Consider the following 26,367-nt stretch of genomic DNA (forward strand, 5'->3'; position numbering starts at 1 on the left):
CTTATTAAAATATAACAAAGGGGGAAAGGTCTCTTGTGGGCACCTTAAAGTGCCAGGGACAATACCTGAAGGTGTCCACTGCAGTACTGTGCTAGTACGCCATCATCTGCAGTAAAAAAGGAAGAAATGGAGAGCTCCAACTTGTGCTGTATGTGCTGTATACTTTATTCAATGAATGCGCTAAAGAAAACTTGAATTCACATTTGTGTTGGATGCCCAGGCAGGTGGGTATTAGAGGCTGCAGCTCCTAACAGCTGTTTAGCATAAAAAGAACGTTTGCCCAGATTTATGGAGGGGAAGGGCAAAGACGCCATGTTTTTAAATGCATGGCGCACATGTGGGCCAACAGTGGACCTGTAATTTACCTGTATACAACCCATTAGTTGAAATACAGGGGAAATGGGAGGAGTGCATGCATGAATGTGAACATGGAAAAAAATGATATGCGCATACATCAGCTACGGCCCACTATCTCCATGTTAACCACTTCGGGACCAGCACCCTCTGCCCCCTTAAGGACCAGAGGGTGCTGGTCCAGTAAACCGCCACTTCCCGACGAATCGCCACTAAAATCCGCCGCTCACGTCGCTCTGTCCCCGTCGCAGGCTGCTCTCTCTGCCGTCGCTATGACGGCAAAGCACTGTGCGCCGGTCAGGAGCCGCTTGCATTGGCTCCTGACCCTGTCACTCAATGTAAGCCAATGGGAACGGCTTACAAGAATGACAGGGCCAGGAGCCAATGAAAACGGCTCCTGCCCGGCTTACAGTGCTCTGCCGTCATAGAGGTGGCAGGGCAGGACAGAGCAGCGACAGCGGCGGGGCGGGCGGGGGCGCATGGTGAATGGGACGTAGAGTTTACATCCGGTCAGAACCGCAGCGCCCCCTGCCCGCTGTAGATTTATACTGCGGCGGTCCGCAGGTAGTTAACAGCTGACGCCACTGATATACGCATCTGGGCTTCCTACTATGTTGTAACTTCCAGTTTGCCGCAAGCACGTATATAACTCAGCTTGGTACTCTCCTTTCCTCTTTCATTTTACTGCCAACAATATTTCTGGTTGAACTAAATGGACAAATATCTTTTTTTAACCCAACTTACTATGTAATCATGCATATGCACTTTAAGGGCCACATAAAATAGTGAGGCAGGCCACACTCAGTCCTTGGACCTTGAGTTTGAGTTAGTAGTGGGCATTCATGCTCTGACACAACACAATGAAAAGGTTGGGGGGGGGGGGGGGGGAGAGACTAAGTTGTTATATTTGAATATGATGTTTAAGAAGAGAATTACCATGTATTGCAGTCCACCTTGATCTTGGACCCAGGGATGTAGGTATCTTTATTATGCTCACAAGGACACTGTTCTTCAGGAACACAGTCACCACCAGCACCATCATCCAATAGTCCATAAGGGCAAACACACCCTGGTATGCACTCTGTCTGAAACTGGATTAATAGCAGAACAAATATAAAGTATCAACGTAGCTCTGTTTCACTTTCATTTAAGCTGTAGAAAGTCTCTGACTGATTGTCAATAGCAAATAGCAGACAGCAGCATAGTATTCATTTGACGCAAAACATAGGAGATGTAATTTTTGTCTCATGGATGAAATGGTTTCTTGGACCTACTGTTCGTGAAAATATTTGCAATATTCTTTATGTTTGTAATGAAAACAAAAGATTTTTGCCGCCAAACCCAATAGGTAAATAAACAAAATACATGAAAAAATACTATAGATCACCTGTAAAAAAGGCCTGAGCTACTGTTATATGGAAAAAGCATCATAAAATACTATTCTGCCAAAGGTTAACTTAATTTTTTCTAAGAATAAGGACAATGGACGTACATTTTCCACGGCAAGTGTCTTGCAGCTCCTGTGCACACGTGATCTGGAAACACCAAGCTGGCCCTCACTGCAGTTATAGTAGACTTTTCCTACAGGGCAAGCTGTAAAAAAATGATTTAATGTCTGAAATAATTGATAAACTTGGCATGGTGTTCACAAAGGCTAAAGCTGGCCATACACAGGACTCAACAAACTGCATACATTGTAATATCCACCAATTTGTGGCTCAAATCTATAAATTCTAATACCGGAAGGTAAATTTCGGTTGTTTGTACATGGTGGGGGAGCGGCAATAGATCAACATCCCTTCCTAACTATCTATACTGGGACACCTACCTATGCCTACCTAACTACTGGGGCACCTACTTACCTATACGGTGACACCTACCTATGCCTGCCTACCTACCTATACTAGGGCACCTACCTATGCCTACCTACCTATACTGGGTGTCTTACCTATGCCTAGCTAACTACTGGGACACCTACCTATGCCTATCTACCTATACTGGGACACCTACCTATGCCTAGCTAACTACTGGGGCACCTACCTATGCCTATCTACCTATACTGGGACACCTACCTATGCCTACCTACCTATACTGGGGCTCCTACCTATGCCTAGCTAACTACTGGGGCACCTACCTACGCCTATCTACCTATACTGGGACACCTACCTATGCCTACCTACCTATACTGGGACACCTACCTATGCCTATCTACCAATACTGGTCCACCTACCTATGCCTACCTACCTATACTGGGGCACCTACCTATGCCTACCTACATACAAGAAGATAATAAGGTCGTTGCTTCATTGTGGACAGACCAAATTTGATCAGCTGGACAGTCACTGTTGCTCTATCATTGAGCTACCACAGCCCGGCGACCATATGGGCTGGAAAACCGCCACGGCCCGCACTCTGGCCATGTTGCGCACCAGTCCAGCACGGTCGTCACTATGCAAACAGCTGTTTGCGGTGTGTTACACAGTGCGTTTGGTGTGTCAGTGTGAAGCAGTACTCTAATTACACTCCCTGATTGAAGTATACACATGCAAGATGTTTGAAAGCACTTTAGGCCTGCAATTTAGCATTCAATGTGATTTCTGCCCTTAAAATGCTGCTTTGCGTCAAATCCAGATTTTCCCCCGGGACTTTTGGCATCTATCCCACTCCGCCATGCCCCCCTCCAGGTGTTAGACCCCTTGAAACATCTTTTCCATCACTTTTGTGGCCAGCATAAGTGTTTCTAGTTTTTAAAGTTCGCATCCCCATTGAAGTCTATTGCGGTTCGCGACAGTTCGCGCGAACCGAACATTTTGCGGAAGTTCGCGAACCGAAAATCGGAGGTTCGGGCCATCTCAGTGCAGCAGACAAATAGGACACCTAAATGAAACTCATTTTAGATGTTGATTATGTGCCTGGCTGAAGCTAAACAGCATTTTAAAGGCAATTTAAAAGGCCTCTATAAAAAAATAAAATAAATATATAGCTATTTTAGTTTTGGTAAAAGCTGGAAATCGAAGGATGCCAAAAACAGGCTGTAGGTAGACGGCGTCACCTGGGTAATTTGATGTTTTACCAGAAAACTCTTTATGAAGTGTGATGCATGGGAGGGAGTGTTATTGTTGTAGTATTTGCACTGCACACATTGCATCATCCCCAAAAGTCATCCCTAATTTTTTATGCAGACAAATGCTCTACTCCAGTGATGATCGTAATTGGCTAATTACAATTATGCGAAATTTCACGCAAATTTTCGCAATTACGCATATACATAATTGACAAAGAGTCACAGCACCATCCTCCACCTTTAGCGTTTCCCCCTGTCCTTTGCTCTAATCAGTAATGCAGAGCTCGTGCATAGGCGGGAGGAAGTGTCAGTACTTCCTCCTCTTTGCCCGTCATCAGGAACACCCCCTCTACATGCTGCTAATAGTTCCTATCGGCTCAACGCGCAGGGGGCTGCGGTGTGTGTGGTCTTGGGGTAATTTAGCTCAGAATGATAGTGTACTAATGCAGCTATTAGTACACTTTCGTTCTGAGCAAAATTACCCCAGGACCGCACACAGCGCAGCTACCCAGCGCACAGTGCAGATAAGAACTATTAGCAGTGAGTAGAGGGGGCATTCCTGAGGACAGGCAGAGAAGAGGAATTACTGACACTTCCTCCCCGCCCATCAATGACGTTCTGCTGAAGTTGAAGATTTCAGAAGAGCAAAACAGGGCGGGGGTCCCTGAGCAAATTGCAAACACAATTGCGACAAAATTTTAACACAATTTTCAGTATGAAACAGACTGCTTTTCACACTATTATTTTCTGCTATTTCTCAGCTCTCCATTAGGCTGCTATGCTGGAGCTGTGTCTGATCCTGGCTGCTGCTGCTTTTTTCTGCTCTCTCCACTAGGTTGCTATGTTGATGCTGTGTCTGATCCTCCTACTGTATGTCTAAAGTATTATATTATGCTACCGATATTGAAGGCTCAATATCTCAGCACTCATAGCTCCTACACACTCCAAATTTTGAGGGTAGGGAGGAGACCCCCGAACTACCTTTGTGCCAAATTGCAGTACCCCACTGGTTCCTGAGGTATGGTATATCGCTGCTTCAGCACTCCTTCCATTCGTTCGCAAATAACTGCATCACAACTAATCACAACAAAATGATCTATACCTTGGTTTTTTTGCCAAAAAATAGGCTTTTGGTGGCACATTATGCTAAGAATCATTTATTCTAAATTCACTTTAACAGGTAAAATAAGGAAACAATGGGAAAAAAACATTTTTCCTCAGTTTTCAGCCACTATAGTTTTAAAATAATATGTGCTACCATAATTAAAACCCACATATTTTTTTGCCCATTTGTCCAGGTTATTATACAAATAAATTATGTCCCTATCACAATGTATGGCGACAGTATTTTATTTGGAAATAAAGGTGTATTTTTTCAGTTTTGCGTCTGTCACTAATTACAACACTTTTTTGCAAAAGAAAAAAAAAATGTAACATACACTCAACATACATACCGTATTAAAAAAAAGCTTAGTCCCAAAGTTAACTATTTATATATATTAAAAAAAGTCACTATTTTTTAATTAAAGGTTTTATTTGGGTAACTATGGGAGGGTAGATAAAGTTAGTTAATGCTATTTTAAATGTATTTAACTACACCCCTGTATACTTCACTTGTGGATCAGGGGCGTAGATATATGTATTGTTTACTTACCGCCACGTTCACGACCCCCAGGCTGTTTCCATTCACCTCACCTTCGCAATACCCTACTACTGTGATTGGGATATGAGAAACAGCCGTTCCCAACCCCGATCACTATACCTGTGATGACTCAGAGCTGGCAGCATGGAGACGCAAGCTCTCAGTTAAAAAACCCGAAAGCTTCCATTTTTCTATTCTATTTATAGAGCATGGTTAGTGTAGCACCATCTTGTGGCCAAAAAGTAAAAATACACCATTATACACTTTTACATAGAAAAATTATAATTTTTTTTATTTTATTATTTTTTAACCCCTTCCAGCCCTGCACCATAGGTACCAAAATAAAACACTTGTTTAAAAAAAATACATACTTACCTTAGGGACTTTTTTTAATATGTATGTCATGAGGGTATATTACGTTAATTTTACAAATAAAGTCTTGTAATAAGTGATATAGGCCCATATGCAATTTCCTTTTATCCTGAGTCCCAGGTGATATTTTCAAACATGACAATATAATATCTTTTAAATCAACAGCAAGCAAGAAAATACTCAAAATAATTTTGCTACTACTTTTTCACCTTTTTGTAACTTTTTCAATTGCAAAGTACTGAAAAGTTATTTTAAACAAAGATGAAAATTTATCTCTAGAAGAAAAATCAGGAGAAAAAGTTAATTGCATATGGCCCATAGTATTAAAAATCACTAAACGGAAAAAATACGCCTTTATTTCCGGATAAAATATTATTGCCATACATTGTACTAGGGACAAAATTTAAACATTGCAATAAACGGGACAAATGTGCAGGTTTTATGTTTCGAAGCACATTTTATTTTAAAGCTATAACGGCTGAAATCTGAGAAATAATGTTTTATTTTTCCTTTTTGTTGTCTTATTATTCCTTTTACAATGCATATAAATTAGAATAATTCTTAGCAAAAAGTACCACCCAAAGAAAGCATTTCAGTGTGATAAGTAACAATAAAGTTATCAGTGAATGAATGGGAGGAGCACTGAAATTTGAAAATTGTTTTGGTTTTTAACCTTTTGAGGACCACAGGTTTATACCCCCCTAGTGACCAGGCAATTTTTTACAATTCAGCATCTCGTCACTTTAACGATTTATTGCTCGGCCATACAACTTACGACCAAAATAAATTTTCCTCCCTTTCTTGCTGCTAATGGAGCATTTTTTTTTGGGGGGGGGTGGTCTCTAATTGCTGCTGCGATTTTTAATTTTTTTTTTATTAATTTAAAAAAAATTTTAATAAAAAATCCTTTTTTAAATAAAATTTAAGGTGTAATATTACTTTTTGGCCAGTACACTTTATTTTGAATTAACTGTAGACGGCATACACACGTTACAGGAAGAAACGTGTGCACACAATATATTCATTTTTGTCAATGAACGCCAGCATCTCATTGATGCTGGTTTTCATTGATATAGGGTACTTAGATCAGTGAATGGGAACTGAATTCCTGTTCACTGATCTGTATACTAATGGATCGTGACGAGAAAGGTGCGTGGGAGCTGACAGGAGCGCACACAGTGGCAATCGCAGCAATAAATGAATATCTATGTCCCTGGGACTTCAGATGAAGTCCTGTGGGACATGGATATCCACCCATGGAGTGATAAGTAGAGATGGCCCGAACGGTTCGCACGAAAATTTGTGCGAACTTCGCTGGTTCGCGTTTGCGGTGAACCGCAAACTATATGCGAGTTCGACCTGCCCACTATACTACATCATTAGGGTCAACTTTGATTGACCCTCTACATCACAGTCAGCAGACACAGGGTTGCCAATCAGGCTACACTCCCTCCTGGAGCCCCCCCTTATAAAACGTAGGCAGCGTCAGCCATTTCACTCACTCGTGTGGCTGCAGTAATTAGAGAAGGGAGAGAACCTGCAGACATAGGGAAAGCTTAGTTAGGCTCTTGTGTTAGGCTTGTTAGGTTGCTCCTTCTTGCTGATACTTATTGCTAAAAAGCACTCCTCATCCTCAACTGCTCTTTTGAGAGCTAATGTTGTTGTGTGTGTGTGTGTGTGTGTGTGTGTGTGTGTGTGTGTGTGTGTGTGTGTCCCACAGACACTTGTGTTGCATATACAGCCCTGTCAGTCAGTCGCAGCTGCTGGACCTTGGCCCCTTGGTAATTCCACACAGCATCTTTGCCTGCAGGCCGCTTGACTGTCTTCTCCGCCACCACCAACAGGGTCCAGGACTCCAGGCAGATTCCTGAATTTTTAAGCAGCGGCCACTGTAATAATTTTTCTGGTGCATGTACATGCCTGCCTAATTTTTCTGGCTGCACTGCAGCTGCAACTACAAAACAACAGGCATGTACATGTGTCAATTCCCCTTCGTGATCGTTACCTTGCCGCGGTGAAGGGGCTTGCGTATCACAATGAAGCAATGACCGCCAGCTATATGAGTGTTTCGGGGGGCCAAAGATAATAAGGTCATTGTTTCATTGTGGACAGACCAAATTCAATCAGCTGGACAGTCACTGTTGTTCTGTCATTGAGCTACCTCAGCCCGGCGACCATATGTGCTTGAAAACCGCCAGGGCATGCACTCTTGCCATGGTGCGCACCAGTCCAGCGCGGCCGTCACTACACAAACAGCTGTTTGTGGTGCGTTACACAGTGAGTTTGGTCTGTCAGTGTGAAGCAGTACTCTAATTACACTCTCTGATTGATGTATACACATGCAAGATGTTTTAAAGCACTTTAGGCCTCCAATTTAGCATGCAATGGGATTTCTGCCCTTAAAACGCTGCTGTGCGTCAAATCCAGATTTTTCCCATGGACTTTTGGCGTGTATCCCACTCCTCCATGCAAAAATCAGATGTTAGACCCCTTGAGACATCTTTTTCATCACTTTTGTGGCCAGCATAAATGTTTCTAGTTTTCAAAGTTCACCTCCCCATTGAAGTCTATTGTGGTTCGCGAAAGTTCGCGCAAACCGAACTTTTTGCGGAGGTTAGCGTTCGAGGTTCGCAAACCGAAAATCAGAGGTTCGAGCCATCTCTAGTGATAAGTAGTTAAATGAGGATCGGACAATACACCGAGGTATGTGTATCCAGCATGAACATACCCTTTCCTTGCTGTTTTATGCCCTTTTTGGGTATAGGGCATCCATTTGCTTACCTCTTGCCATCCATTTGTAAAGTAATATAATTATTTAAATAAATAATATTTCCTTACTTTGATTAAGATGAACATTGCAGATAAGTTTCCCATTATGGCAAGTGCTGTGGAGAAAAGAAAAACAGATACATTTATTATGAGAGCAATAAATCTGAATTGACTAGATAAAAAAGGTATTACTGCTTTTTTTTATTTGGTTGTCATTCTTTTAGATCAGTAATGAAATAAGTCAACATATACTTAAACATATGAATAACAAAAAAGGAACCACTCAGTCTATTTATAACTCACAGAAGTGCAACATTGTATACCTCTGGCAGGGTCCACCCTTCCCTTCCAGTGTGCCTACATCATTGTGCTCCTTTCCTATGAACACCTCCTACTTGAATTACTAACCAGCCCCAATTCGCACGATCTTGTATCTTGTACTGTTTGCTTTGTATAACTTTGTCCCATGTTGTATAACCTTGTTACGTTTTGTCTGCCATGCAATGCTTTGTACCATGGTATGCATTTATATATTGTCCAGGGCTGCGTTATATGTTGCCACTTGCAATAAATAATAAGAAGAAGATATATTATTCAAATTCTCCACAAAACTTCTTTACAGCATAGCCAGAAAAAGGATCTATTGTATCTGCCTCTAAAAGTGGCCATACATCAAACAACTTGGCAGCTGTTAACCATCCAAATCGATTATTATAATCGGATGAAAATCGGTGCCGCCAAGAGCATGCCCGATCGACGATGCGACCAATTTCGGGCCAAAATTGGTTGCATGTATCGATTGGACATGCTGCAAGAGGTAGGGCTGACTTGCTCGATAGAGTGCGCAGCGTTTACAGCGTGCGATATCGAGACAAGGAAAGAACATAACAGAACCCCCGGTGCTGTCTCCTCTATAGGGCCGGCGCTACCATAGAGGCAAAGAGGGCAATTGCCCCAGGGCCCCAGATCCTATAGGGGCCCCCAAGGTATCTCCCCACCAACCTAACTGTGCTCCCCGGCCACATCTTTGAAAGAGTAGCATCCCACCTCACCCTAGAGGAGCTTCCTTGCCCACCTGGGACAGGCAAGTTGCTACTCTGCAGGGGCCCTGGGAAGCACAGTTAAGTGGGGAGGGGGCGCAGCTGGCTCAGGGGCCCTATAGGGAAATATGGATGCAACAAAGCGCTCCTAATTCTGCTTTATTGTCGAGGAAGGGTGGTGTCGGTAAGGGGGGCCTCTGGTTTCATTTTGCCCTGGTGCCCCACTGTTACTAGAACTGGCCCTGCCCCCATAATGTAGAATGCCCCCTCGGTGCAGCATACTCTACCCATCTGTCACTGGCTCCATCTGCATACATGCACCCCACATGGTTGCCGGCGTAACCTGGGCATGGAAACCATGTGGGGCGTTTGTATGCAGACAAAGCCCGGAGCCAGCGATGGACAGGTATTGTATACTGCACCGGGCACGGGGGGGGGGGGGAGGGGGGGGACATTTTATATTGAGGGACAGCGCAGGGGTGGCGAGGCGGCGGTTGTGGCGTCACTAGGTCAATTCCCGCCAGATTTCAAGCTGAAACCAAGTGGGAATCAGCCTGTGGTGTATGGGCAGATCTCTCTCCAATCAGATGTGATCACAGAGAGATCTGTCTCTTGGTAAATCTGCCCATACATCTTCTGATGTATGGGCATCTTACTCTATATTACGATCTACAGTATGTCACAAAAGTGAGTATGCCTCTCACATTTTTTGTGAATATTTTACATCTTTTCATGCGGCAACACTAAAGATATGACACTTTGTAATGTGGATAGTGCACCGCTGGAATAACAGTGTTCATTTGCTGTCCCATCAATATAACTGTACACAATTATTAATGGGAACCCGAAGTAAGAGACACATGGAAGCTGACATATTTATTTTCTTTTTAAACAATGCACATTGCCTGGCTGTCCTGCTGATTCACTACCTCTAATACCTTTAGCCATAGACCTGAACAAGCATGCAGATCAGCTGGCAAAAATCTTATAAGATTAGCTGCATACTTGTTTCAGGTATGTGATTCAGAGGACTGACAGGAAAATGACATTGTTTAAAAGGAAATAAATATGTCAGTCTCTGCATGTCTCTCACCTCACATTCCTTTTAAAGTGGAACTACAGTGAGAACAAACTCTCTGCTCTAAATGATTAGCCACAGTATGATCATCTTTATGGAAAAAAAAATCTTCATTTCAATTTATGAAAATCCTAAAAAAAATGTTACACTTGGTTTTACATCTGTAGAAGGCACTAAAAGTGTTAAAGAGACTCTGTAACAATTTTTTCAGCCTTAGTTCTTCTATCCTATAAGTTCTAATCTGCTCTGGCTTACTGCAGTCTTTCCTAACTGCACTGTCTCTGTAATAAATCAATGTATCTTTCCTCTGTCCTGTTTGTCGGGCTAAGGCTTTGATTGTGTGGAATGTGCAGGGCTGCTTGTGATTGGTAGAAGCGATACACACCCTCTGCAGGCCCCCTGCATACTCTGAATGACTCATACACTATGCTTAGCTGAGCCTATTAGAAGCTGGTTAGTTTGTTTGTAAACACTGCCTAAATCTGTTAATTACAAGCCAGGATTGCAGCAGAGAGTGGCAGAAACAGCACAGAAGGGCACAGGAGAAAATAATGAATAGAATGGTATGCTTTTTATTGTAAGAATATTAGAGTACAGATTCTCTTTAAGCCTCAATGTTTACTACATGGAGAGATCCCTTGCCAGATCTCTCCTGCAGTTGATTCACAGTTTCTGATAAGAACTAATTAGACAGGTTAATCTGCCTAAACAAACAGAGAACACAGAAGAGTTATTTTTTTCAGCAACTGTATGTGGAATAAAGAGTGTTAATTGTGTGCTGTGCAAGAGTTCTGTTTTAATGTCTAAACCCCTTTCAAAAAAGTGGGTACATACCTAAGTGAAGAATGTCAACATTTAGGCCAATGAAACATTTTCCCTCCCTAGGGTCATGTTACTCGTTAGTGTCACAAGTTGGCTTCATTGAGACCAGTTGTGTATGTATTCCTATGCATTATTTCCTTACATTACTTACCCCCTTGCCATATTGTTGCACACTATACGTTTCCTGTTGCAAATTATTTTTCCTGATAAATGAGTAAGATATCCATTGCTGGTGTGCGTTATCAATTTCTTTCTCTGATTTCTACACTTTCCAGTGTAGAATTCAGCTGGATAGTGTATTAGTTAAGGCTGTTGCCTTTGATACAGAGTTACGTAAAGCAGTAAGGAGTCTTTGGACAAGGCTCCCTAATGATAATGGCTGCCTGTCGTGCACACGCTACGTGGCTGCAGCCCTGAAGTGCTTTGGGTCTGCCAGGAGAAAAGCGAGATATATAAATGTTCTGTGTCTTGTCTCGTCTGTGTCTAGTGCCACAACACCCGGCATTGTTGTTGCTGATATTGGCTGTATTGATGTGTGTTACCTCTTACATTCCATTTTCTGCTCAGTTCAGATTACTCTTTGATATTCCCACTTACCAGAGTTCATCCTGCATGGGGATCACCTGTAACGGGCTCAGATAACTGCCTCGGTGGTAGCAGGAACACTTAGACATCGACACACAGAGACCCTTCTCATTCAGTAACTCTCCATCTGGACACCCACAGCCGTCTACAGGGGAAAATGTGCTGGCACAAGCCTTCTCTCCCTCTGCGAGGGAACGACATGTTGGCTGGCATGTAGTCAGGTTATACAGGAAGACTTGGGAAGATGGACACGAGGTAATATTGTTGTCTAAAATACATAAAGGAAAATAATGCAATCAGTTTATATTACAATAGAGATGTAGATTAGAACTCATTCTACTTAAAGAGAAACTCTATTCCTTTTCACAAACAGACCATCAGGAGGCGCTGTATGACTGATATTGTGGTGAAACCCCTCCCACAAGAAACTCTGAGGACCGTGGTACTCCTGGCAGTTTCCTGTCTGTGAACCTTGTTGCATTGTGGGAAATAGCTGTTTACAGCTGTTTCCAACTGCCAAAAAGCATGCAGCAGCTCATCACCTGCCAACAGTAAAAATGTCACCATGTAATAAATGTCAGAATGTAAATCAGGGATTTAAAAGATGTTACAATGGGCAAACACTGACTAAATCATTTATACATAATTATTGTAAAAATTAAGCACTTTCTTATTACATTATTTTCACTGGAGTTCCTCTTTAAGGAGCCCATACACTGGTCGATTTCAGCCTTCAGTAGGTTGATCGATTTGATCGTTTAGAAATCGATTGCCGATCGATTGGTTGATCGATTGATTTGTGGTTGATTTCGATCTATCTGACAGGATGGAAAATCTAGGTCGATCTGCTGCTGGCAGCAGATTGATGGCCCATAGAGTTGCATTATATCTAATGGTCCAATAATGCATTGAGATCGATTTTCAATAGATTTCCAATAGATTTCATTCTGAAATCTATTGGAAATCTGTTCCTAGTGTGTGGCGCACATCAGGTGGATTCCTGTCAGATTCGACCTGACAGGCATCTGACAGAAATCTATCTGATGGTCAAATCTGCTGTAAATCTATAAGTGTATGGCCACCTTTAGTCACTTATTTAAATGAGTTTAGAAACATTTAAGTTCTGTCATGGAAAGATTGTTTGGTAATCTAGTGTGTGTACTGGTACCCCTCAACTCCATCCATTATGTATTTATGGTCATTTTCCCTCCTCCATAGAACAGAACAGGCTTCTAAGTTGTGTGCCTGTGAAAAGATCATTTCCCCGAAAATTTCAAGAAAGATCATATTGGGTGACAATTTCTGAAAGTGTGCATGTAGCTTTAAAGGGAACCTGAGGTGAGAGGGATATGGAGGCTGACATATTTATTTATTTGTAAACAAAGCCAGTTGCCTGGCAGCTCTGTTGATCTTCTAGCATAAGTAGTGTCTGAGTCAAAACCCTGGAACAAGTGTATGGCTAATCCAGTAAAACGTGAGTCAGAATACCTAATCTGCTGCATGCTTGTTCCAGGGTCTATGGCTAAAAGTATTAGAGACACAGGATCAGGAGGACTGCCAGGCAACTAGTATTGTTTAAAAGGAAATAAATATGGCGGCCTCCATATCCCTCTCACCTCGGGTTCCCTTTAAAGAGAAACTCCAACCTAGAATTGAACTTTATCCCAATCAGTAGCTGATACCCCCTTTTACATGAGAAATATAATGATTTTCACAAACCGACCATCAGGGGGGCGCTGTATGACTGATTTTGTGCTTAAACCCCTCCCACAAGAAGCTCTGAGTACCGCGGTACTTTGGGCAAACGGCCACAATGTAACAATGTTCACAGACAGGAATTAGCTGTTTACAGCTGTCTCTAACAGCCAAAACAGCTAGGAGCAGCTACATAACCTGCCCACAGTAACAATGTCACCATGTAATACATGTCAGAATGTGAATCTGGGAGAGGAAAGATTTTACAATGAGCAAACACTGACTAAATCATTTATACATAATTATGGTAAAAAATGAAGCACTTTTTTTAGTACATTATTTTCACTGGAGTTCCTCTTTAAGCAATACCAGGCAACTGATTCTCCTGATCCTCTGCCTCTAATACTTTCAGCCATAGACCTTGAACAAGCATATGCAGATCAGATGTTTCTGACATTATTGTCAGATTAGACAAGATTAGCTGCATGCTTGTTTTTGGTGTTATTCAGACACTACTGCCGTCAAATCGATCAGCAGGGCTGCCAGGGAACTGGTATTGTTTAAAAGGAAATAAATATGGCAGCCTCCATATTTTTTTCACTTCAGTTGCCCTTTAAGGTAGCCATTAATGGTCCAATTTTACCAAACAATCAACTTTTTGATCTGTTTTATTAATTAGATTATTGATCTGTTTTGCATAACAAATCTATCTGAAATTATTAGATTGGTTGTACTGTATTTTCTATCCCATTTATTGGTCTGACTGCTGATTTACAATCATTTTAATTCAATCGCAATTCACGGACTGGATTGTTCGCTAAAATTGCACTGTTAATGGGCACCATCAGGCAGCCTGCACAGTTCATAATCTATACATATTATATTCATATATTGCTGTACTGCAGAGGACAGTGCAGATTTTGCCAAGATTTTGAAGTGAGTGTTGAGAATACTTCCATCTATGTATTTCCATTCACAACGTACCAATCTGAATATGTGTATATTAACCCTCTGGGTGATACAATTGCATCGCCCAGGAGGGGGCGCAGCACTTTTTTTTTAAATTTTTCTTTTTTAAATCATGTAGCGAGCCCTGGGCTCGCTACATGATAGCCGCTGCGCAGTGGCATCCCCCTACCCACTCCGATCGCCTTCAGCGATCAGAGTAAGCAGGAAATCCCGTTCAGACAGGATTTCCTGCTGGGCTTCCCCGGTCGCCATGGCGACGGAGTGGGATGACGTCGTGACATCAGAGGGAGTCACGATCCACCCCTCAGCGCTGCCTGGCACTGATTGGCCAGGCTGCGCAAGGGGTCTTGGGGGGGGGGCTGCACGGCAGGTAGCGGTGGATCGGCGGCGGCGATCGGAAGTTACACGCAGCTAGCAAAGTGCTAGCTGCGTGTAACAAAAAAAAATTATGCAAATCGGCCCACCAGGGCCTGAGAAATCCTCCTGCGCGGTATACCCCGAGCTCAGCTCGGGATTATCGCTCAGGAGGTTAAACTTGCCACAATATCACTGCCACCTAGACATGGAATCATTGAGACCATCAGGATATCGTTCAATTCGAGGACATGAATTCAGACACTTTCTCAGTGCTGAATAAGCTAGTTTATTTATAATGCCAAATCAATATGTATACATTAAACAAATAAAAAAATCATATATTTAAAGGAAGAAAGGCAGTTTCCAAAACCATTCTCAAGATATGATATTGCAGGCTGAGCATGAACAGTGCATGTTGCTAAAAAGCAGGATATAGTTTATTGATTGATCATCTAAGACTCACCACAGATGTCCTTCCGCCATCCCCACAAGATGATCCCCTTAGCAGCGCAGGCCCTGACGTAGGAGGATAAAGCAGCACACATACACTGCTCGCTGTCTTTACAGTTACAGGAGTCATAATGACACCTCTGTGGGAAAGAAAAAATACTCTTTAATAGAGATAAAGATCACAGTTCATAAGAAGTTTATACTGCCATCTGCAAGAATTTGAATGTAACTTGTATTAAAATATTTACAATTACCGGCACATTTTTTTGTACAATTTCATGCTGCCCACCTAACACAATGTACAAGAGCGCCACTTTTTGCAGAAAGCTCAGATGAAGAGAGTCCAGTTTCAATTCTTAACATATTAAATACAGTCCTCTGATCTCTTAATCTTATACAGAATGTGAAATGGCCTAATCTCTATATGGCCAGAAGAAAACGTCTATGTAATCATTTTCTTTTGGGCTGATGAAATATTGTTCAACCCCCTCTACTATTTTTATTTTTTGAAGCAATAGGTTATCAGAGTTTACTATCCACTCATCTCCACCCACTTCCCCACACACATACACAGAAATGCATGCATCTAGTTCCCTCTTAGGCCTCTTGCACACTGCATGCATTTCAGATTCCGATTCCGCTTTTTAATCTGTTTTTACATCCGATTGCGATTCAGATTTTTAATCTTAACTGCATGCTGCGTTTTTTTGATCCGTTTTTCTGTTGAATGTATTCAAGGAAAATCGGAAACGGAATCGGAATCGGAATCGGAAACGGAATCGGAATCGGAAAACGGATTTGCAGTGTGCAGGGAGCCTTAAAGAGACTCCGTAACAAAAATTGCATCCTGTTTTTTATCATCCTTCAAGTTCCAAAAGCTATTCTAATGTGTTCTGGCTCACTGCAGCACTTTCTACTATAACAGTCTCTGTAATAAATCAATGTATCTTTCCCCTTTTAGACTTGTCGGCCTGTGTCTGGAAGGCTGCCAAGTTCTTCAGTGTTGTGGTTCTGTGATGAATCTCCCCCCTCCAGGCCCCTCTCTGCACACTGCCTGTGTGTTATTTACTTCTCTCTGCTCTATTATCTTTTACAAGCTGGATAAATCATCCTCTGAGCTGGCTGGGCTTTCACATACTGAGGATTACAGACAAGGGCAAAACTGTTTGCAAGAAGAAAAGGGCAGCCTGAAACTTCAGTGCATGAGAGCAGAAGGGGGAAAGAAACACACAATGATCTCTTGAGATACAAAAGGAAGGGTGTATACAGCCTGCTTGTGTATGGATGTATTTTCTATGTGTGGACATACTGTACATCAACCTACTTCCTGTTTTGGTGGCCATTTTGTTTGTTTATAAACAAACTTTTTAAAACTGTTTTTAACCACTTTTAATGCGGCGGGGAGCGGCGAAATTGTGACAGAGGGTAATAGGAGATGTCCCCTAACGTACTGGTATGTTTACCTTTGTGCGATTTTAACAATACAGATTCTCTTTAAGTTTGCTTTAGACATTTAGGCCCATATGCAATTAACTTTTTCACCCGAGTTATCTCCTAGGAGATAACTTTCATCTTCTCTTTAAACACACTTTTCAGCATTTTACAATTGAAAAAGTACACAAAAGTTGGTGAAATAATGCTATCAAATTTATTTTGAGTGTTTTCTTGCTTGTTGGTGGCTTAAAATGCATTTTGTGACAAGTTGTAAAAATATCACCTAGGAGAAAACAAACTCAGGCGAAGGTGTCAGTTAAAAATGGCGCACAGTGCCAGGGGGATAAAAAGGGCACCCCATAGACTTACATTATATAACGCTATGTAGCGTTATAAGTGTTAAAAAATGGTGCAGGCAGTGTGCTTTACACTTATAACGCTAAATAGCGTTATAAGTGGTCAAAAATGCAGCGGGGGTCGGGGGAGGAGAGAGGCAGCGGGACGCTGGAGGGCATAGGCATCGGGGGAGGATGTGCAGAGGCATACGTTACCTTGTCCCGGCCGGCGATCGCTCCTTCCCTCCGCTCCTTCACTTCTTCCATTCGTTTACTGTAGTCCTGCAGCCGGCCAATCACCATGTGGCTTCAGTCTCTGCATGGTGATTGGCCGGCTGCAGGAATACAGCAAACGAATGGAAGGAGCGGAGGGAAGGAGCGATCGCCAGCCCAGGACAAGGTAACGTATGCCTCTGCATACATCCGCTGCCTATGCCCTCTACTGTCCCTCTGCCTCTCTCCCAGCCCCCCCCCCCCCCCCCCCGCTGCCTACACTAGCAGCCCCCGCTGCCTGTACTACCGACCCCAGCCCCCTGCATGGTTTTTCATGGCGCACCGCTCTGCAAAATGGTAAATAGCGTTTTATTTATCGGCAGAACGGTGCGCCATTTTTCTCCCTGCGCCATTTAGCAGATGGACCCCAGGAGAAAGGGGGAATTGCATATGGGCCTCAACCTGTAATGATTTGTATTAAAAAGGAAAGTATTACTGCTATGTCACCCAACATCTGGGCCCATATGCAATTCCTTTTTTCACCTAGGTGATATTTTTACATCTTGTCATAATAAGATGCCTTTTAAGCCACCAGCAAGCAAGAAAATACTCAAAATAAATTTGATAGTACCTTCTCAACAATGTTTGGCTACTTTTTCAATTGTAAAACGCTGAAAAGATAGTTGAAAGAGAAGATGAAAATTATCTCCTAGGAGATAACTCAGGTGAAAAGGTTAATTGCATATGGCCCCTGGAGTCTATTAAAATGTGCAACAGCTTTCATGCTTAGACTGTGTGGGACTGATTCACAAAGCCTACTTATTTCAGCACTCTGCTATTGAAAAAAGGTACCAAAAAGTCGGTGAAAAAGTACTGTCAAATTTTTCTAAGTATTTCCTTATTTGCTGGTGGTTTAAAAAGCCTTTTATTGATAAGGTTTTATGGATCAGTTTTTTATAACTCCAGTTTGAACCGTGCCTTACTCACATCTCCAAGTGAACTTAGCATACTACACTATTGTCTCCTGGTCTCACTTTTGTGTTTTCTTGGTTTCCTGGCAGTGGCTAACTACAATTCATGGGGCCTCCCAGCAAAACTTTGATTGGGCCCCCCAACGTTCACACCCCTTCCCTTGCCTCCCATTAGGGCCCTTCACAGCCTTGGGGCCCATCTCACAAGGGTCATAAAACAATTGTAGCCATCATGATCTTCACACCCACAGCAAGTGTAGCCATAAAAACACCTGATCTGAAGTATAGTCCTCTGTATTGGAAGAAGGGAATTATTATTATTATTATTAGGGAATTAAGGTTATTAGTTGGGGCCCAAAAAAAGCTCTAGGCCTCCCTGCGATCTGCTCCACCTAGTTGCACCCCTGTTGCCTGCAGTTTCTGAATGATCACCTGGTTACTCTTTCTTATTGTGCTCTCTATAGGGTCTTTTTATCTTAAAGGAAAAGTAAGATTGCATAGTATAAAATAAATTACATAAGTACATGTTCAGTCCCACTATGAGATCAGTACTTTTTCATTTACATTAATAACACCACATCAAATCAACCTGATACAACTGAGCTGTGTATGTGTCCCCTTTTTCTCCAAACATATTTGCAAAATATCATTACTGTCTGGATAAATCATCATTACACAGCCTGGAATTTATTGCTGTGCCCCGAAGCAGTCATATGGTCTGCTATGAATTAGGTCAGTATTAAAAGGAATGTATGTTATACAAGCACATTTAACATCATGTGAAGCATAGCTGGCAATAGATCTACACTCACCTTTACATACTCAGCTGGGTGAATGGTTGAATGGCATTTACCGAAAGGAGACTCCTCGTTTTCTAACTCAGAACACCAAGCGGTAGCATATTTTTCTAAAAGGAAAATGGTACGGTTTGAAAACAATCCAAATGAATAGGACCTTATTTAACAATCTTTCAGCCCAGGGTAAGGAAATAATGCTGCACATGCAACCTTTTTTTTTTAATTAGGTCAATTATTACAGTAAGTAAAGTGAAATTTAAGTAAATGGCATGGTTTATTAAAAGCAATAAGTTTTATATTAGGATGCTTCCAATTATTGGCTAGCTTAAAGGTAAATAAAAAGTAAGCTTTCGGTTAATAAATCTTCTTCAGACTTTGTTCCTGTATAAGTCTGAAGAAGGCTTATTGGCAGGAAGCTTACTTCTTATTTACCTCTAGCCAGTAAATGGTATCAGCCGGATTCAAAACGTCTTGCTTTTACTGATGGCTAACACGGTACAGCATAGTTTGAATAAAAGCAATTGAGCCTGTGCTTTATAATAACGCTGTGCCTCTTCATGTTTAATAGAGACATTTTGGCACACCACAACTGGGCACAAGTTAATGGATATCACAACCCCAAATATCCTTGTTCTTTTACCCCTGTACAACCGCTCTCACCTCTCCTACTGTCTGCTTACCACACCCTGCTTCAGGGCAACGTGTTCTGAACTACTTAATATTGCAGCCAACCATCCTGACAATCCTAACCTAAACCTTTTACCCAACCTTTTACCCAACCCCTACACAGCTACCCTAAACCTTGGAAACAATGCCTAGTTTTAGCCTACATCTTGATCTGTTAAATCTAACCTAATTCTATAACTCTCACTAATGCTATCCAGTTCTACTTCAGTCCCAACAAAGTCGTAAACTATGCTGGGGTCTATCGCTAGCCTGCACTCGATAACTGTAAATTCCGATCTTCAAGAAAACAGTGCTTATCCCGAGAAAGAGTCACATTATTTGGTTAGGCAGGGCTTAGCAGACAATTGAACAATGACAACCTGTGCAGCAGAATTCATTCCTGTATGTATTTAGCCCTAAACAGTCAGCATTTTATCTGCTGTCAATGCACAGATGCTACTTGTGTATTTTCCTAGCACATTTTTATTTTAATTGTGCTGCTGAACCTACCCAGACATTTTACAAGCAATCTTTTAGAACAGTATCGTATGACAGGACACTTAAAGTGGACCTAAACGCTTGCACATGCACAGCACATAATCAAAAGTCTTTATTTCACATACTGTATGTTGCTGAGGAAATACACTTCTCTGTGTTCTGTGTTTGTTTAGGCTGATCAACTTGTCTAATTAGTTCTTATCAGCAACTGTGAATAAATAGCCAGAGAGCTCTGCCAGGCAGCTATCCATAAAGTAAACACTGAGGGTTAACCCTTTCAGTGCCTTTTGCAAGAGTGAAACTAAGTAGAGCTTCAGTTTTTTTAAGGATTTCCATATTCCAATTGTGATGAAGATTTTTTTTCCTAGAAAGGTTATCATTATGTGGCTAATCTTTTAGAGCAGAGAATAAGTTCTGAGTTTAGTTCCACTTTAAAAGGGACTCAAGGTGAGAGACATATGTAGGTTGCCATATGTATTTCCTATTAAATAATTCTAGTTGCCTGCTAGTCCTGTTGACCTTTCTGGTTAATAGTGTCTGAATCACACCTGAAACAAGCATGCAGCTAAACGTGTCAGATCTTTGTCAGAAATACCTGATCTGCATGCTTGTTTAGGGTCCATAGCTAAGTTTAGTTCCACTTTAATTCTATTTTCTTCATAGCTCTTCAGTTGCAGTATAGCTTTAGACTGTGTTCTATGGCTGCAGTCACACAGTAGACCCAATTCTTACCCTTCTCAATGCTGAGGCTGCAGGGGTCATCCAACCAGTTGGACACATCAGGGCAATGTGGTTCAGTCTTCCAGGTGTTGGCAAAGGCTGATGCTGTGGCTTCCACTACACCACTTGATGTTCTAAAGTCATCCATTTCCTTTGAATTAAAGTCTCCACAAAGACCTAAGGCATGGCAATAAAATACAATGGAGACTTGTGATAGCTTTCCATGAACAGAACACTAAAGAACTGCATTACTTTGTTTAAGCAGAAGGGATAATAAAGCATTTGGTGTGCTACCTTGTAATATCAGAACAACTGTAGTAGTTTCTCTTGTCTCCTCTCTCCTTACTCTTCCCACCTATCAGCTTGTACATGATTCCATTCCTGAGCAGTGTTATCTGTCCCCCCAAATAATTCACCCTATCTCACTCCTCCCTCTCATCCTCTTTTCCCATTAATAAGCAAATATACCAGCTTGTCCGCTTCAAGGAGCTTCGGAACAACAAACAAGGTTATTACAGTATAGTACCTTTAAATATGTACTGAACGTTATAAACTCTTATGAAGCCAGACAAAAATATCATTAGAAACTATTTAAATTGTACTGGGGAATATTTATTTATTCATTATTAATTACCAATTAATAGTCATTAAATGCATCAAATTCATTTTTTGTAAAAGTATTTAATTCCTTTGCCAAACTGGTGTAATCAGTACTGTAAAATGACTTTACAGTAGCTGGATATGTCAGGCGGGGCATATCTGGGTAATATAGCGCCAATGTAAACACTGAAATTGCACTTGTGTTGTCCCTAGATACCTGAATTAAGCTGCTGGGTTACCCAAATATCAGAGTTTACTATGCCCCCGGATACATACATTGAGAAGCCATGGTCCCCTCGATATTAGAATTAAGTAGTCAGGTTCCTCACAATTAAATTAAGGAATAGTCACATGCTTCCAGATAAAATATTAAAGTAGTCACATGATTCCATATAAAATAGTTTCTATGCCTCCAGATAAAAGAATCAAGTAGTCACATGCCCCCAAATAAAAATTTCAAGTAGTCACAAGCATCCAGATAAGATAATTAAATAGTCACACATCTCTAGATAAAATTATCTAGTAGTCAGGTGCCTCACGATAAATTTATTAAATAGCTAGTGCGTTAAGATAAAAAAAAATTAAATAGCCAAGATATCATAACGAATCTATGAGTAAGCTACGACTTAGGACCCGGTGGGGTCAGAAACGCGTCCGTTGCATGCTGTCATACATTTTGCTAAATTTTCTACTAACATTCTAATAAACGAATATTGATTTTTTTATCATATGGAAGGATGTGCGGAGGTTTCTGTTCATCATAATTAATCTGGTCAGAGTGATGGGGAGGCACGGGGCAGGCATTGTGATGCAGCACAAGGGCACGCAAGGTGCTATGGCGCCCATGGTACAAGGCATGCCTGCATCCCTCTAGATACTCCACTGATGTCAGGCAATAGTTATAGTAGTGTTGGACTTTGGCAGTTCCCCTTCTTTACCATGGTGGCGGAGGTGCTCTTAAAAGTTGATTAGCCCAGTTCAGACTTTTTACCTGATGAAGTCAGTGGTTCTCCAGGGAAACTCAATGTAGAAGTAGTAAGTCTAGTCAGCACACCAGTTGCTTTTCAAAGCATGAAGCTTACAGGTTTAATGCATCAACAGTCCACAATGGCAAAGCTGACAATTGTTTTGGGGCCCCTAGGGGTCCCCTTCTTCAAAGCACAATGTAGACAAATAAATTGATAAACCTCCAGTGCAGACTTACTGTATATAAATGATTAAATGTGCACAACGCCCAGTGCTGAAAAGGGACACACCCCTTCATGCATATGCAAAAATATACATAAACAAAACAAAAGCATATGATTGCTGGTCATCACCTGCTTACAATGCAAATAGCTAAATCCCTCTTACTGTGCCCATGCATTGTCGCCACACATTCACTTCCAGGTCGCTCACCCTGGACCTGAAACTAAATGTAAATGAGTTTGTTTCCCCCATCATCTGACCTGACATTTTTTACATTATAGGAGGCAAGCTATCCGCCTTTCCTATTTTTTCACATACCAATATTTATCATTGATTTGCCTACATTTTTTTATTAACTCTCACCTTAACCAAGTTCCTGTTTTTTTACAGGTGTAATACTTCTGCTAGCAATTTCTTGCATGTGGGACATTGAAAATAACCAATGCTAACACAGTGCACTAGGCCGCTGCCTATGTTGTCTTTCATAAATTATATTCTGATTGTATTTCTGTTCAATGTTTACAACAACCTAGAATGAAAGGTGGGTGTATGTGGCACTCAGCCCTTCCTAAACTGAAAGCATAGTGAATTTCTATAATGAATGTAATAATTCAATGTCCTGTTACACAATTTTTACCAGCTTAGCAACAATCCTAGTTTTCACTGACCTTGCAGTTGTCTGTTTGGAGATTTCTCAATAGTGATGTACAGCTGCATCATGGGTAGCAGTTGAATCTGCATCTGGAGGCCAAATGTTGCTTGAACAATGATGTGTGAATCAGAGGGCTGAATTATGGAATACCTGGCTGTAGAGGAAAATGCAGACAATGTAATGAAGGACTCCACTCTATGGAAAAACATTTCTATAGCATCTAAAGACAACGTGTAAAGCTTTCTAAGTACAGCCCGGTAAAAATACACCTGTTACTAGTTTACTCTAGTTCTAGACCTAGTAGATTGTAGGCCCAGGTGGATAATGTCATCACATCCTCCGGTATAATAGTTTGTCCTTATTGTACATACTCTTTGTCATCTCCACCTCTTATGTATTCTTCAGGTTTATAAATAAAATATGATAATGATAGCCGTCCACAGACAGTGCTATTGCTTTAGGCCTGGTTCACATTAGCGTTCCCTGTCCGGATCCGCCTGATTGGATCCGGACCGTATACTGTACAAACGGAACGTACGTTCTGCATAGCAATGCAAAGTCTATGCGGACGTTCACATGCGTACGTTCTGTACAGAACGGAGCCGGAACGGATCCGGACTCCGGACACTTTTCCAACACGCGCTATTTTTCGGGTCCGGATCATCCGGCCCACGCACCCGGACCGGAGCCTGACTGCACCATCCAGAAATAGAAACCTATGGGGAACGGTAGGCACAGAACACACAGGATACAAACACCTGACGTTCTACCCCACTTCCTATGCGTATTCTAGCGGCCATTTCGGATGGGGACATATGGGCAGCAGTGGAGCAGCAGTGACTAACGTGCTGGAGCTGTTTGGCAGTATGTCGGAGGTGGAGGTGAGGCCTAAACTGCGGAGGACCTGATTCTACAGGTGCACCAGGTGCACCTTCTGCTGACCCCAACAATTTTATTAGTAATTTCGCTGTTTTTACCACACGGATCCGGATGGCAGCCTGATACATTCCAGATGCAAATGGATCGGATCCGGATTGGAACCATACGGTTCCGATACGGATCAGGTCCTGATCCGATCCAGATCCGGTCCGTTTGCATGCCAAAACGCAAGTGTGAACGGGGCCTTAACTGTCACATAAGTAATATAAATATATATATATATATATATATATATATATAACAACAACAATAACATTTCTATAGCACTTTTCTCCCATAGGACTCAAAGCACGTTGGCTATCACAGATTCAGTAATTGGTAGTAGGATGAATATATATATTCATTCACATTTACCCCGGTTTCCTGAAAATAAAGCCTACCCTAAAAATGTTGGAATTTTGAGGATGCACGAAATATAAGCCCTACTCCACAAATAAGTCCTAGTTACAGTTCATAAAAAGGTCAATGTAAAGAGAGTCTGAAGCCTTAAAAAATATCTCTTTTTACTTACGATTCCTCGAGAGTATTATGCCAACAGCTGAAATGCTGCATTCCCACGGCTGAACGATGCCTCTTTAGCCCCCAAATCCCCGGGGCAAAATCCGGGGATCACTTCCTGTTAGAGGCAGAGCTTTCCACTGTAGCTCTGCCTCTGGTTGTGACATTCTGCTCCGATCGCCGTCTCTCCCCGCCCCTCTCAGTCTTCTTTCACTGAGAGAGGCGAGGAGAGGTGGAGAGCCACATGTAGATTGATGCAACTGGAGGCAGAGCTACAGCGGAAAGTTCTGCCTCCCCGGGCAGCAAAATACACAACTGTGAAAGTCATGGATTTCTGCCCTGGTATTTGGGGGGTAAAGAGGCATCATTCAGCCGCGGGAATGCAGCGTTTCAGCTATTGGCATAATACTCAAGAGGAAGTGTAAGTAAAAATAGATATTTTTTAAGGCTTCAGACACTCTTTAAATAGTGTCCTTGCAGCGATAGAGTACATGTAAGAAAGTAAACTCAACTGGCACCTAGAAGTTGACTTCTTTTAAACTAGAAAATTGTATAGGGGATCAGGCACTCTTATATTTTTTAATTTGGTCCTGTGGATGGGTCTAGGTTCACATGAGCTTTTATTTTCGAGATCTTCACTGAATTGTACATTTTATCAGCCTGACGCACTGTACATGTGGCTATATAATTAAACTCAAACTTATAAAAATATCAATTTTTAATATTGTGTGTGTTCCTGCCCATAACAAAGACTTCCATTATAGACTAAAGAGAAAAACATTGCAGCAGTGCTCCTACATAGGTAATATTTTCATAAATGACCTGCAATGTGAGGCAGTGTGATGGCAAGCCCATTCAGTAAGACCGTCCCATCTGCTTTGAAGTTCACAACCTGCAATTATAAAGTAATACATACATTTTACATTTCCCTTCTTTATGAACACTACTTGGAAAGCAAGCAGTAACAGTAATGTGCACTTATGCAATTAACTGTTCTCCTAAGTTTTCTCCCAGGAAATCATTTTTACATTTTCATTGTCTCTACAAAAAACAAAAACTTATTTTGAGTATTTTCTTGCTTCCAAGGTGCTTAAAGGTATTTTATTGTCAAGGTCAAAACTCTCCATTGGGAGAAAACGTAGGAAAAAACTTAATTGAATATAGGCCACTGTCTCATGACTAGTGTGAAGCAAAGCATTCATGTAAGCCTGAATTCAACCAATGTAGAAAAGTAAGGTGGTCACTTACAATACAATCTTTTTCATCCAATTTGACCAAATCTATGTAGTATAAGGGTAAACTGAGTGAATATATTGAATGCATAAGTTAGGCAGTTACCTTATATTACATAGAAATAGTAAGATTGGATGAAAAAGTTTGGATCATTAGTGGCCAGCTAAAGTTTCATTTTATACATTTTTCTCAGATTCTCGAGTATCAAAATGTAATTAAAAAAAATGCATCACGCAATGTCATCTCCTCACTCATTTATAACTAGATGAGAACGTAACTGGCTCCCTCATTGACTGGCTCAGAAATGAATCATGGACTTCCTATTCTCCTATGAGCCTTATGATTGTCTCATTGGCTGATCACCATCATATGATTAGATCACATGTTTACTTCTTATCTAGGCTGAACATGGCCAGCCAATCAGAG

General features: G+C 41.5%; 1 protein-coding gene across 1 annotated transcript in view; it reads right to left on the reverse strand.

Moving 5' to 3' along the window:
- LOC137537875 (mucin-2-like) overlaps positions 1–26,367 on the reverse strand; it is a 213,930-nt gene that overhangs the window by 143,755 nt on the left and 43,808 nt on the right. Inside the window, exons 10-18 of the mRNA XM_068259821.1 lie at positions 25,531–25,600; positions 23,288–23,425; positions 20,844–21,008; positions 18,963–19,057; positions 15,211–15,337; positions 11,739–11,994; positions 8,271–8,317; positions 1,847–1,947; positions 1,291–1,445 (exon numbers count right to left, since the gene is read on the reverse strand). Coding sequence (XP_068115922.1) covers positions 1,291–1,445; positions 1,847–1,947; positions 8,271–8,317; positions 11,739–11,994; positions 15,211–15,337; positions 18,963–19,057; positions 20,844–21,008; positions 23,288–23,425; positions 25,531–25,600 — 1,154 coding nt within the window. The remainder of the gene's footprint in view (positions 1–1,290; positions 1,446–1,846; positions 1,948–8,270; positions 8,318–11,738; positions 11,995–15,210; positions 15,338–18,962; positions 19,058–20,843; positions 21,009–23,287; positions 23,426–25,530; positions 25,601–26,367) is intronic.

This window comes from Hyperolius riggenbachi, chromosome 11, assembly GCF_040937935.1.
Source record: "Hyperolius riggenbachi isolate aHypRig1 chromosome 11, aHypRig1.pri, whole genome shotgun sequence".
In the NCBI taxonomy this organism is placed as follows: Eukaryota; Metazoa; Chordata; class Amphibia; order Anura; family Hyperoliidae; genus Hyperolius; species Hyperolius riggenbachi.